General features: G+C 47.6%; 2 protein-coding genes across 3 annotated transcripts in view; one reads left to right on the forward strand and one right to left on the reverse strand.

Annotated features, from left to right (window-relative positions):
- Positions 1-6410, forward strand: part of Dcaf1 (DDB1 and CUL4 associated factor 1) — a 75597-nt gene extending 69187 nt beyond the window's left edge. For both annotated transcript variants that reach the window (XM_047563112.1, XM_047563113.1), the window contains 2 exons: positions 836-1088; positions 5965-6410. In XM_047563112.1, coding sequence (XP_047419068.1) covers positions 836-1088; positions 5965-6023 — 312 coding nt within the window. In that variant the 3' untranslated portion in view covers positions 6024-6410. The remainder of the gene's footprint in view (positions 1-835; positions 1089-5964) is intronic.
- Positions 6411-10064: 3654 nt separating this feature from the next.
- Rbm15b (RNA binding motif protein 15B) lies at positions 10065-13872 on the reverse strand. The gene is given in 3 exon segments (XM_047563114.1): positions 10065-12786; positions 12788-12867; positions 12870-13872. Coding segments are annotated over 3 exon segments (2676 nt in total). The 5' UTR covers positions 13060-13872; the 3' UTR covers positions 10065-10380.
- Positions 13873-14244: the final 372 nt, after the last annotated feature.

Raw genomic sequence — 14244 nt, forward strand, 5'->3', positions numbered from 1 at the left:
CTCAGAACACCTAGAGTAAAGTATTTCATTGGTGTTCTGGCAGTTTTCTTGCCTTTGGGAAGTTGTCTTAATAATGGAAGGATGGTGATATTGGCCAAATTATATTGTTATATTGTGTGCATGTACAAATATGTAACAACAAATCTCATCATTACGTACAACTATAATGTACCAATAAAAAATGTGTGTGGGGGGGAGAATGGAAGGATGGATGGTTTATCTTGCATTCTCTCACTACTTGTAACAGGAAATGTAAATGTCTGTTAGTGCTCTGTTTTGTAAAACTGTTTAGATCAAAGGTGTGCAGTAGCATTTTTAGGGGCTTGCTGCATTCTCTATTAGAAGAACAAGGGTACTGACTTGAAGGGCTTAGGGCTGGTGACTGAACAGATATATTCTTCCTTCATTTGTTAAAACATTGCATTTTAGATTCCAGGTAAAAGCTTCTTTTTTTCTAGTGCTTCAGCTCAGTTCATTTGCTTTGGTTGATATAAGAGAAAAAAAGAGTCCCTTTGGGCTCTTAGAATATTGACGGCAGAGATGTCTGTGAAGCAAGTTATCCCTTTCCTTGAATAAAGGCTATATGGCTAGAATGTCTTTTTGGAGTGATCAGTAGTCCTTGTTTGAGGGGTGCTTTGAATTTCTTGGGTGACATATGTATGCTTGTCTCAGCCATCACTGAGGAATCTGCCTGGCCCACAAAGTCTGTACTAACCTAGTTTATTACCTGTCTGTAGTTTCCTTCTCTGTCCCCTTTGGGCAAGAATTACCAGGTAGCCCACATGGGTCAAGTCTCTGTGTTTGTCATAATGATCTCATGTTTTTTTTTAAACAGGAAGAGGAAGAACAGGAGGAAGAGGATGACGATGAAGATGATGATGACACTGATGATTTAGATGAACTTGACACCGACCAGTTGCTGGAGGCGGAATTGGAGGAGGATGACAACAATGAGAATGCAGGAGAGGATGGGGACAATGACTTCTCACCCTCTGATGAGGAGCTAGCAAATCTTCTAGAGGAAGGAGAGGATGGGGAGGATGAAGACTCTGATGCAGATGAGGAAGTGGAACTGATCCTGGGTGACAGTAAGTATAGGGCAGAGTTTGGGCCGAGCACCCAGGGCAAGGTCCCTTCTCTTGTGCCAACTCGACCCAGAGGGGAGCTCTACCCAAGTTCTGTGCCCCATACTGCTGATTCACCATTCTGATCTCTTGAAGAAAAGCCCTGTGACATCACTCATTTTTTGTTCTTCAGACTGTGCCCACATCAAATATTTGTGAACTCTTACCTTTTAAGCAGAGGTCAGCAAACTTTTTCTGTAAAGGTGCAGTAAATATGGTGTCTGTTGCAGCTACTTAGTTGTGCTGTTGTGGTGAGAATGCTGTCACAGATAAAAGTAAATAGATGATTGTAGCTGTGTTCTAACAAAACTTTTTTTTTTTTTTTTTTTTTTTAACAAAAATAGGTGGTGGACTTATAGTTGTCAGCTCCTACTTTAGAGTATTTACCTTAGAATGAAAGGTCAAAGTGTAGCTCTCTTAAGGGGGCCAGAACTAGAGTTAGCTGCAGCTCTTTATGACTGTTGTTGCTTTCTGAAGTTGTAAAGAAATTAAGGGGCCTGGGGATATAGCTCAGTTGGCAGAGTGCTTGCCTGTCATGCATAAGACCCTGGGTTCAATCCCCAGCACCACCAAAAAAAAAAAAAAAAAAAACAGAAATTAAGGCTTCTTGTGGAGGAGTCCTTTTCTGTCTGCTTTTAGTTAATACCTCCTGAAGGCCTGTAGACAGTGTTTCTCTTTGGCATCTGTTTTGTTCAGTTCCTTTTTGCCCTCTTATTCAAAACATTGACAATAAGCTCCACTTTTTCTAATAACTTCCCATTGGGACAGGGGTCTGAAGTCAAATTTCCTGCCTTTGCTAATGAATTTTGAATAAGCCAACTAATAGGTTTAAGATTCTGCACGCTTTGCTACAGTGTTCTTGTGTGTCTCAGGATAATATATTCATCATTGTGAGATTTGTCACTGTTGACAGACCTGTGCTAGTTATGGTCCTGGTTAACTGTAGTACTTCCCTGCCTGACTGGGGAATAATTCCTGGAGGTCCAGCTATTTTTCATGTAGTGGACCTAACCAGAATTCTAGCAGCCATGAAGGTATTTATCTATTAATAGTAGCTCCTAATCACATTTGGCTATTTAAATTTCTCAGGCTAAAAATTCAGATATTTTTAAGTCTGCATTTCACATGCTTAGTATTCACATGTGGCTATTATGTTGAATAGCACAGATGTTGAACATTTACATTGTTATAGAAAATTACATTGTGATGGCCTGGCTTAACAAATGCCAACCTTCTACATTAGAGATGCTTGTTTTTTATGATTGGTGTTTTATCAGCTTCCAGTTTTGTTATATAAAGGGACACAGGGCAGTTGTCACATGTAAGTATTGAGATATGAGGGATAAGTTATACCTTCCTTCAATTATAAGTAGTAATAAGGCAGGTTGGGAGGTGGGGCAGCCAACAGAATTGCTGATGGTGGTGCCCCTAACATAAGTATCACTTTGTTTTCTGTTCTTTTTTGAAAAATAACAACAGAAAATACCAAAACTTAAGATTTATACAAGTTTCCAGATAAGCCATACAGAAGGATCACAAGCTAATTTTGAAGGAGGGGATCTATATTTGACAGTGAAGTCACAATGTTGTTAGGACTGTGATGGGTCTCTCCAGTGCCTAGGATTGAACCCAGGGCCTCGTGAATGCAGGCAAGTGCTTTACCACTGAGTTAAACCCCAGCCCTGTGATGTTTGCTTAATGTTTCCATTTTGGTTCAGTCAAGTTTGTTCAAAATAAAGTTAGACTTAGCTGGGTGCCATGGCACTCAGTGGTAGAATGCCCCTGGATTCAACCCCCAGTACTGGAAACAATAACAACCAAAAAACCCTTAAGGTTAGACTTGGCTAGGGTGCATAATTCGAAGAACTGGTTATCTGCATGTAACTAATACAGTTAAATCACCAGGAAAAGCAGGGAAAGAGCCTATAAAATTAAAACTACCCATCAAAAATAAAAAGCCAGGCACAGTAGTGCACACCTGTAGTCCCAGTTACTTGGGAGGCTGTTTTGTAGGAAATCCATAATAGCTTTTAATAGAGATAGGAGGATTGCAGGTTTGAGGCCAGCCTGGGCAACTTAGCAAGACCCTGTCACAATTTTAAAAATGAAAAGGGATGGGGATATAGCTTAGTGGTAGAGCGCTTGCCTAGCATGCATGAGGTGCTGGTTTCAATTTCCAGTACTGCAAATAAATAAATAAAATGAAGAAAAACACCCACACTCCCACTCTAACCCTGACAACTGCCTTCATTCACAGTGCTGTATCCTTAAAACCACGATGGGGGAAATGAATAAAAGCAGAGAGCCGCTGCTGTTAAACGTTTTCAACAATCCAGATGATGCTTCAGTTTCTGCTCATGCTTTACGACAGTGAATCAGAACAAGACAGATTTACTAATGGGCATTTAATCATCGAAGGACTGAAGATGTCTGGGCTGTTGTTCTGTAATGTTTCTAAGACTCGTGTCCATTAAATGCAAAGAAAAAAAAGGAAGAAGTCTTGGCAGAACAGGCGAAGTGATGTGCACTTGATGATGAGATTGATTTAAATACTACTCATGGCATGTAGCCTAGTCCATGCTTTAGCTATTCCTAGGGGCTGGGCTTTGTTGCTCTTCAACTGCTCCACTGCATCATTTGCTAATGGATCAGATTGTTGGTTAGGAGCACTTAACAGCCTGAATACTGTAGGACTGTGCAGGTCCACAGGGCTGGGGACAGCTTTTTCTTTCAAAATATCTAAACATATTCTTCCTAACTTTGTCTGTGTTAGGGTGATAAATTTTGGGCATGATATAATTTTGTTAACTATCGGGTATGGAAAGAATAGTTCTGGTTTAGAAGGCCCTCCCTGAAAAGGGAATTCTAAGGGCCAGCAATGACCACATGAAGTTAACGTATGTTACTCTCTTCCTGGTTTCCTTGATCCTTAAGCCAGCCCAGTCATTTTATCAGATCCTGGGTTTGCCTGGTCTATCTCCCTTATCATTTTTAATTTGAATATAAAGCCTCTCAATTTACATTTGGTAAAATTACTTTCTCCTTTAGCTAAACTGTTTAGGCAGTTCCTCCTCTCTAGCCAAAGATAATCTGGAAAACTGATTCTAATTAGTTATATGAGAATGTTAATTTAACTTAGGTGTGAATGTTTATGATAAAATAGATGACATCTTGACATTGTAGCTCAGCCTCTAGAATTGAGGTGGAGATACAGATGGTATCTGTAGGCTGTACTCCATTGCTCTTTCTGATTTGTAGGAAATCCATAATACCTTTTAATAGAGCGTGTTGATGCCCACAGTTTGTTAGTATTTTTCTTCATACTAATCTTCTAGAGCAGGGTAGTACTTAGCCTTTTTTGAATTTATGGAACCCTTTTAGGATATGATGAAAGACAGAAAACACATCATGGGGCCCCTGGTAATATTGCATGGGTCCTGGATTCTGCAGGAATCCAGTGATTCCAGATGCACAACTGTAGCATAGGAACAGAAGCATCTTGACTTTAGAGTTTTTGTGTCTCTACTTGTTAGCATTTGCTAAACCCACATCTCCGTAAATGCGTGTATCAACAGCTTAAACACTGCAGGGATTGATGATAATTAGACTGCCTTTGCCTTTAAGGCTTTTCAGAATGGCAGTTCCAGGGACTGGGATTGGGTCACTTCAACACTTGGAGGATGGGAAAAGACTATGGAAGGTAGAAAAAGGAGTCCATGCTGAAGCCCTTCTCTACATGCAACATCAAGTGGACAGGACACTTGAAGCCCTCAGGCTCAGGGTTGGTCTGTCCACTTTCCTTGGAATATTGTTAAAATTGTTTTGTAACTTCTTGTATTGAATAATCAAAGTGGGCACTGAGGCCTTTACTTTTCCTTCACTTTGCTAACGTTAGAGTCCTTCTGAGCCTAGGTATTGCATTTCTCTAATTTTATCTGACACTTTGTGGGTCTTTTTTTTTTTTTTGCGGTGCTGGGGATTGAACCCAGGGCCTTGGACTTGCAAGGCAAGCACTCTACCAACTGAGCTATATCCCCAGCCCCTGTGGGTCCTTTTTGATACCACCTAGTTTCACTCCTAGGTGGATCCTTCCAGAAGTGTTACTGTGTTCATTTCCTGCCTGAGAAGGCAGAAGGTCGGGAGCAGAGGCTTTTCATCAGAGACAGTATCACCTTTCAGGGCTTGACAGCTGTTCCCTGCTTGCCTCCTGCCTCATTTCTAGGTTGATCATTCCTTCTCTGATATGACTGGTCTATACTTTTGTGGAATTTGTTCCCTTTAGATTATACTCAGAAATGACAGAGGAATGAATCCTTAGGACCACTCTGTCTCTGACTTTGTGCAGTCTTTTGAGGACTGGAGAAGGGAGTGGCTAAGGAGGTTAAGAAAAGAACATTCTCTTGCTTGGACTGTGCTTGCCTTTCTAGTGGTCTTGGGGCCAGGCAGTCCTGGGTCCATCCCTTTTAGGATACCAGAGGCTCCAGGGCCATAACAGTGCTCTGCTCAGCCCTACCCTTTGTAGCCAAGTGTCATGAGTGGAGGCTTCAGGGGGCACTTGCCCTGTCCTCTGGGGCTTCCCAGGCAGGAAACAGAACCTTCCAGAAGTCCAGGCCCTTTGAGAGCTAAGAGAGCAAAAAGGTCCCAGGGCTGATCATTGTTGCCAGCAGCAGGTGTGTTCTCCAGAGCCGGCTCCAAGGAGCTAATTGATGTGTTTTCTTCTTTCTGGAAACTGGTAATTAACACTGCTCAGGCATAAATGTATGTGGCTGCAGGTGCTTCCTATAATCCTAATGCATAATCTAGTCTCCCCCTTTTTTTTTTTATTTTTTTAACTTTTTAGCTGACAGCTCTGACAACTCTGATTTAGAAGATGACATCATCTTATCTTTGAATGAATGAGGAGCCATCACTACTTGGAAGAGATGCTTGGCAGGCGAGAAACTGAGTCAGATGAATTCAGAATACCTTCCCTTTCCTTTCTCACCGGGGCTGTCTGTCAAGGAACTGCATGCCCTGCATTCAGAAGATTATGGTTTAGAGTCTCACTGGAATCTGAAGGTCATTCTAAAATAACAACCACAAAAAAGGCAACAGGGATTAGGCCCTATTCTGCTTCCCCCACTTCTCCTAAGATGGACATATCTTTCCTCAAGGGAAAAAAAACAAAAACAAAAACATGTCTCTGGGGTTATTTCACAATATATTTTCTTTGTATAACGTTCTTTAAAGAACAAGAAATAGTTTTTTATAAAAACTTAAAAAAAAAAAAAAAACAGGCATTTATAACTGAGGGTATGAACTTATATCCACCAGGTCTCTTGTCCCTGCACTTCATTTTCTTTGGAAGAAAATGATGTTTAAAGAACAATACAGAGGCATTTTTACATACGTATTTAAATGAAAAGGAAAATCGTGGTTTCTTAAATTGATAAGGATTAAGAATATTTTATTATAAATATAATATATGATTTTTAACCTGTTTTGTTGCCTCATATGCTGTCAGGTTAATTTGTTTTCCTTCATACCAGAGGTGGGAAGGCGCTGCTTATTTGCTGAGTAAATGCCTAAATTTACCCACCTTCATGGTCTGGGAGCAGCATGGTCATTGTGGATATTAGTTTTGTGGAGTCGAGGGAACTTAGGATATAAGTTCACTCCCTCTGTTTTTCTTTGTGATTCAGTTTTTCAAAAATTTTTTTCTTCCCTTTCTCCCCAACGTGGAAATTACAAATCAAAGGCCTTTTTCTTTAATGTAAAGTGTATTTATTTAAAAAAATACAAAATAAACTACAAGTCTGTCTTTGTTTATGGCCTTTCCCTGTTCTCTTTTACCTAAGTGAGGTGTTCCTTTACTTGCAACTCTTGCCAGGTCATGTGGAAGATGCCTTCTAAGACAGAACAGGGTGCTGGGAACATGTTATCCCCTGGAGAACAGTAGCTCAGTGTCTGGCCCTGGCCTGCACCTCTTCTGTAGGGTGATGTGCAGGGGCAGAGGGAGGAGTTCAGCACCGTCCACTCTGGAGGCATCTGTGTATCCCTTGTTCTAGATCAAGAAGGCAGCTCCTGAGAAGAGATTTAGTGGGGTTGTAAAGGCAGGGTTCCTGGCAAATTTTGGAGGAGTGAGTTGACAAAGCTAAGGAAAACGTTGCGGTCATGACTGTCATCACTTTCCTGAAAAGGGACTGTCACATGGGGATTGAGCAGTTAGCTATGCAGTCCTGGTGGTTGAGGGCAGTTAGGATATGTTTGCAGATACTTGAGGGGTGTCTACATTTGGTCTATGCCTAAACTGTAACCACTGAAGAAAGTACCAGTGGCTCCTACCTTTTCACTTAACCCCCACTTCAGTTTCCTTCCCACAAGAAATAGAAGACTCTAGTCTCTCTCTTTAAGTTTGCCCAAATAACAGCTTCTTGGATTTTCAAAATTTAGGTATCATATAGCTAGAGAAGAGACACATTTGATTGTTATGCATTAAACAAGCAACACAAGATGGCTAAAACTCTCTAGGGACAGGTGAAACACAGCTGGGCTCAGAAGCAATGTACAATTTGTCATACACACTGAAGTGGGTCTGCACCATGCAGGTACCTCTTGGTCCTCTTGAGAGCATAGGTTTTACCTCTTCATTTGCTTCATATCTCAGCTTTAAATGGAGAGCTAACACTAACCAGTAGGTTAGTGTTTACTGCTGGTACTGAACATACCAGCAGAGAGAACAGGTTACCAGTCAAGATCCAGTAAAAGTACGGTGTTTAGTCACTAGTGCAGCTAAGCAGTCTCCCTGAACCCTGCTAGGAGCTCATGGGAAACCCTCAGGTCTCAGAGGTGGAGATGGGCATCTCTACTAGGCAAGCACAGTTCTGGTTGTCTTGACAACACACCCTTAGGAAAGTGCCCTAAGAGGCTACGGAAACACTATGATCTGTCAGGAAGAAACGTGTGGAAGAGCTACACACCACCAGTGACATCAGTTTGCCTTCTCATGCTTTTTTGTCTTCAAGTAGTATCTCGGAACCTGATCCCAGCAGGAGGCACTGGACACTTGCTTTTCTTACTAGAGCAGTGTCAAGAAGCAACCAGGGTCATGACCACCTGACCTATCTTCTTCAGGGCTGGCAAAGCCTAGAGGTCACAGAACCTGCTGTCTTAAGAACTAAAGGAAGGAAGTGGTTGAAGTCCAGGGAGGAGAAGGAAGCTCACAGTGGGGTGTGGCCCTTCACCAAAACTCAAAGTGGTACTTTTTGGGGTTAGAGGAAACCCTCCCCTGAAGAGGTGTGGATAAGGGATAAAAGCTGACAGGTGTCCTCACTCAGTTTTAATAGCATGTCTCCTTTCTGCCTGGGAAAGCTGGTGGTGCATTTTGGGTCCTGACCACCCACTCCAAAGCAAGATGGGTAGCTTAGATGCACCAGGGCAGCTGTCATGTGACTCAGGCATTTGTTGCAGATATGCAAGAAAAACTCCAATGTACCTTCAACAAGATGAGGACTACTATTTCTGGGGATTCCAGCTACCCTGGAATGGTGCAGGTGTGTCCTGTGCCTGACCGACTTGCTTGATACCTGGCAGCTGTGGTCACAGCTCAAGTAGAAACAGGCAATAAAATATTTAACACTTCCTGGTGTTCATGTTTTGTTATGAATATGCTTGTTCTCTTGTGAGTACCAGCCAAAGTCCAGCAAGTGGGTACTTAGGCATTTTCCTGTTTACTCCAAATCTCCAGCGTCTTTTAAGATAGCCGTCCTTGTGGACAGGCACACCATGCAGCCTGCAGGGAGCCTCTGCCTGCAGAGCATCTGTAGTATCCCAACTGTCACCTGCTGGCTGGGGTAATGGGCTGGATCTGGAGCATTGGCATGGCTAGGAGAACCACTTTGAGGGCCATCTCTCACCCAGAGCTCCCACTCTCCTCTCAGCCCTGATCATGATCCCTTTGGAATATCCAAGTTCCCATATATTCTGGAGAGTGGCATTTGGGCTGTGTTCTATGGTGACAAGTGCTGAACTCAAGTTTGCCAGCACTGTGCTTACTACCTACCAAGACAGGCAAGTCAGAATTCTAAAACTGCTTCAGCTGCCTTTCCCTCCCAGGTAGAGGGTGCTTCCACATCCTTTTTCTCTCCAGCTGGGCTTCAATGACTTTGGCACTGCCCAGCACCTCAGCAACTCTGGCCTCATTTTCCCAAAGAGATACCTATTTCTGTTCTCCAATTATATAAGAGCAAGAAACCATTATGTTACTTACAAAGGGCATCTTCCTAACCTACCGCACTCCCCTGTAGCAGTTAAAGTACTTCCATACCAGGGGCTGGTATGACTGAGCATTCTATTGACACCATCCCTGAAGGACTGAAGATTCCCCAAAATATGAACACTTGGGTAAAGTTCAAGGATTAACCAAGGCTTCCAATTCCTCATTCCAGCATATGGCCTACAGGACCCTGGGAGTTGGAGGCAGCTGTCCTCCACACTGGAGACCCCTGGACTAAATAAGAGTAGAAGGGAGGTTACAGGCACTGAGACTCCTTGGCACCAATATTGCACTATTCTTCCCCGATGCACTAGATCACACAACTGCTGAAAACTACCCACTGTCCAATAGGCTGTGACTGGGGACTCTGTCCAACAGCCACAGCTCAAACTGATGGACACACACTTAGGGAAAATAAAAACCAAACTACCAGTAGCTTTTAGGCTACTGCATAGGCTTTTAGGCTGGTGTAGTATGGCTAAGGGCCTACAAGGAAGCCTACCAGCCATCAGCTAAGATTAAAACCGACTGTGAGAACAGTCAACTCAGCATGAAGAGCTGGGAGCCACTGATGCAGCAGGACTTTTGGATGGGTGCTGCTGCAAACATGACAGCATACACTGGGGAAGTTGTCCATTCTTTTAAGAAAAAGTTTGATTAAACCAGGACTCTGAACGGATTAAAAATCCATCCTCTGACAAAGGCTTTACTGACAACTTTCCATACAGTTAGTCAAAAAATAAAAAAATACAGAATACAGCAGACAGTATCTTGTACACTAGAAGTCAACGTAACAGGAGTCCCTTCTCGTTGTTAAAAAAAAAAAAAATCCCCCCAAATCTAAGAACTTAGTTTTAGTGGTGGACAAACTTTGATCCCCTCCAAATAAACCAAAATAACCAGCAGAGAATTCAAACCAAGGGAGTAGGGTTGAGAAGGGATCAGATTTTAAAATAACTGCTTTTGTGACACAAACATGGAGCTTGAAAAGACAGGTTTGGGCTAGGCAGAGTCTCTCACTATAACTATCACCATGTGCTCTTCTTCTAGCTTGCCCAATGTCCTCAGTGCTGACTGGAGGTACTGCTGTGAAAAGTCGCAGGGAGGGAAGGCATAGAGCATGCCTGTGCTGTCTCTGCCCTTTGACCCACCCACTGGCAGGCTGATCACCCCTGCAGCCTGCTTCTGTTTCAAGTAGGAGACCAGGTTCCTGAGAAGCCGCCTCTGTAGGCCTGGCTCCACTGTGGGCATCCCCTCAGTGCCAGGCCCGCTAAGTGTTGCCTGGGTGGCTAGGAGCACTGCATAGCCATTGGGGCTTCCCTGTTTGATGCGGCGTGTAACCTCGTCCAACTTAGGCTGGTCCAGTCGAAGTCGCTGGGCAATCTTCAGTTGGGTCAACTTGCTGCCAGAAGAGTGGTCTTTGAGGAGACCACTGATAACTCCCTGGTCCCCCTCTAGGATGTGCATAGATGTTGGAAAGCAGCTGTTTTTCAACACTAGAAGCCCATTCCAACCTAGCTGCAGTGTCTGAGCGTACTCTGAAAGAGTCTTTAGTTTTTTGGTCTCATGTTTTGGCTCTTCAAGAGGCTTGGTCTCAGCCTCGGTGGTCCGATGATTGCGGTCGCTCTCTCTTGTCTTCTTCCCATGGGAAGAGTCTGGAACCTCATGGTGGTGGTGGTGGTGGCCCCGCTCTTCAACTCCATGTCTGCTGTTGCTAAGGGAGTTGCTGCTTGACTCCTTGGTCCCTTCACTGGAGTGGTTCTCCTTCCGGCTGCGCTCAGGGGTGCGGTCTGAGCCACGCTCACACTGTGGCACACCACCCTTGGTCCTGCTCCGTTCCTCATAAGGAGAGTGGGTTGTCCTTCCACGGTCACTGGAAAGGCTCCTTCGCTTGCGCCTCTCTTCCCAGGGCTTGGGTATGCCTCGGTCCCCATCTCCCCCCCAGCGCTCACCACTACGACTGCGCACTGAGCGACTATAACCTTCCAGGCTGTTTCTGCGATCAGAACTTTTACCGGGGCTGGTCCAGTCCCCTTCCAAAAAGGTCCGGTCTCGGTCTGAGTATAGAAGGTGTGGGGGGGTCCTGTCCCGCACCCTCAGGTCTGCATCCAGGTTGCGGTGCCGGGTATATCCATCAGTGAGAAGCTCATAATGCACAGGAAGGGGTGAGGGCTGGTACTGCTGGGGATAACGAGTTTCCTCTGCTTTGGCAAAATCCACCCGGAGTCTGCGGTCTGGACCACCCAAAGGAAAGCCCCTCATTTTAGCACAGGCGGCCTGGGCTGCATCCAGGCTCTCGTACTGGATGTAGGCAAAGCTATCTCCTTTGACATGATCAATGGTCCGAATGCTCCCAAAGCGATCAAACTCCCGGGCCAAAGCTGCCAGCGAGGTGTTAGGTCCCAGGCCACCCACCCACAGGCGAGTAGTGGGGTTGGCCTTGCCATAGCCTATCTTAATGGGGTTTCTACCAATCACCCGGCCCGACATGGCCACCTTAGCCCTGTGGGCCATGTCCAGGTTCTGGAACTTAAGGAAGGCATAGGCACCACCCTGACCACGGGCAGGCCTTTTGATGACCACCTCCTCAATAATGCCATACTTCTCAAAGGCCCGTCGCAGCTCCACCTCAGACACGCTGTGGTCCAGGTTCCCGATGAAGAGGTTTCTAGTGGCCCGCTGGTCATCCTCGGGCATCAGGTCCTCCTCACACACTGCCGGGTAGCCGTAGGGGCGTCCACGGTCATCGTACAGTCCGTAGTAGTCCAGGGCCCGCTCCCGGGACAGACCCACAGCCGCGGCAGCGGCAGCATCCAGGGCGAAGGCTGCAGCAGCGTGGCGGGCGCGGGGCTCCCGCAGGGGCGGGGCGGCTACGGGGGACAGTGAGCGCTGCTTGTATTGGTAGCCTCCGTGCAGCGGCAGGTAGCCCAGCGGGTCGGTGGGCGCTGGAGGCCCAGGGGGTGGTGTGGAGGCGGCAGCGCTGCTGCTGCTGCTTCGCCGGCTGCTCCCGCCGCCGCCGCCGCCCCCGCGCAGGTACACCGGCTCTACCTTGAGCGGGCGGTCGTACAGCAGCAGCTGGCGGGCCAGGGCGTGCTGGCGGGCCTCGCGCGCGTCCTGCGGGTGCCGGAAGTTCACGTAGGCCACGCGGCCCAGCTCCGGAGTGTGCGACAGGCGCAGGCTGATCTCGCCGAAGCGCTTGAACTGGTGGAAGAGCCGGTCCTCCAGGTGCTCGGCGGGCAGCGCGGGACTCAGGCTGCTGATGAGCAGCGTCTTGTATTCCGGCGCGGCCGTAGAGCCAGGACCCGCAGGTTCAGCCCCGGGAGGCGGTGGGGGCGGCGGCAGTGGAGACGCGCGGGGCGACGCGCCCGAGGCGCCCGGGTCCCCAGAGGCCTTGCCGCCGCGTCCCCCCACCGGCGGCGCCAGAGCTTGAGGAGCGCCCGCTGCTCGCACGGTGATTAGCGTCGCCGGCGCCACGACCGTCGCGATGCCTCCTCCGCCGCTACCGCGGGGTTTGTCGCGGGCGCGCACTGGAACCGGGTGCTTAGCGCCGCCGCCGGAGGCCTTGTGCGCCGCTCGCCGCCCGCCCGCCTCCGCCTCCCGTTCGCGCTCCCGCGGCCGCTTTGCCGACGATGACGAGCCACGCCCGCTCGGGCTCGAGTCTCGCTCGCTCTGCCGCTTCATGGCGCCGGCGCGGCGGGCGGGCGGCCCGTAGGCCTTTCACAGTGGCAGCAGCAGCCGCGGCCCAGGAGGCAGCGCCCCCGGCGCCGCCATCTTGGACAAAAGGACTCGGCACGGCTGTGGCGGCGGGGCGGGGCGGGAGCGGCGCCGAGGGGCTGGGCGTTGCGTTGTCAGGCTGCGCCGGACGCGCCACGTGACTGCAGTGGGCGGGGCGAGGGCCGCCTGTGCGTGCGTCATCGGGCTGCGCTGTTTTGTGCCATGTGATCTTATTGCTAGAGGATGAGCGAGGCACGGCAGCGCGCTTGGTTGTCACAGCCTGGCTGGCAGCTGGCTCAGGGTTACTTGCTGTTGTGGGTGCCTAGGGAGAAATGTCGCGCCATCTGAGGCCCCAATGGACTGGGTCTCATGCTCAGTGTAGTTTGGCTGCTCCGGGTCTGGCTAATTTCTCCTACGGGTGCTGGAACCCGCACCGACTGGAGCAGGAAGGAGTGTCAGTCACCGTGGGTGTCAGAATCGGGGACCTTGACCTAGCGGGTTTCTTTTGGGTGTATTTACCCTCTACCCGCGATTAGTTTGAGCGACTCCCACCCCCAAGAGTTGACATCCTTGATCCCTGTCCAAAACCCGCATCTCCAGCATTCTCCTCATTTCAGGAAGTCGTCCTGGAAAGGCCTTGAGAACCATGGCTATGAACGCAGTGAGAGCTGGCTGGGTCTGGTCCAGGCACAAAAACTTTTAAGAGATAACGCACCTGTAGTTTAGTCAAAGTAGGCTCCTTGGTGCAACTGGGTCCAACCTTCTGCTGTGGGCATCTGGGCAGACAAGCTGGAAGGGCAGGACTGTGGAGCCAGGGGCAAAGGACGCCAGAGGTTGATAGTCCCAGCAGTTAACCATTGCTTGCCACGCTGATCTTACAGTGGCCAGTACTCTGTCCACCCCGGGGAGGGCAGGGAGAGGAGGGGTGGGCAAGGGTGCTCCAAGGATAGTTGGTGGAACCATTGCAGACCTGTAGGATGAGGAAGAGCACACCCAGCTCTTTCCTCCTACAATCAGAAAAGAATTCAGCAGGAACAATAGGAAAGGTCTTGGAAGAGACAGCAGTGGGCTCCATGGGCAAGCTGTAAGAAGGCCCATTAGCCACAGAAAACTGAGGAAACACACAAATGAATTGATCTGAGGGTAAAGATC

This window comes from Sciurus carolinensis, chromosome 9 (genome assembly GCF_902686445.1).
Source record: "Sciurus carolinensis chromosome 9, mSciCar1.2, whole genome shotgun sequence".
NCBI classification, from domain to species: domain Eukaryota; kingdom Metazoa; phylum Chordata; class Mammalia; order Rodentia; family Sciuridae; genus Sciurus; species Sciurus carolinensis.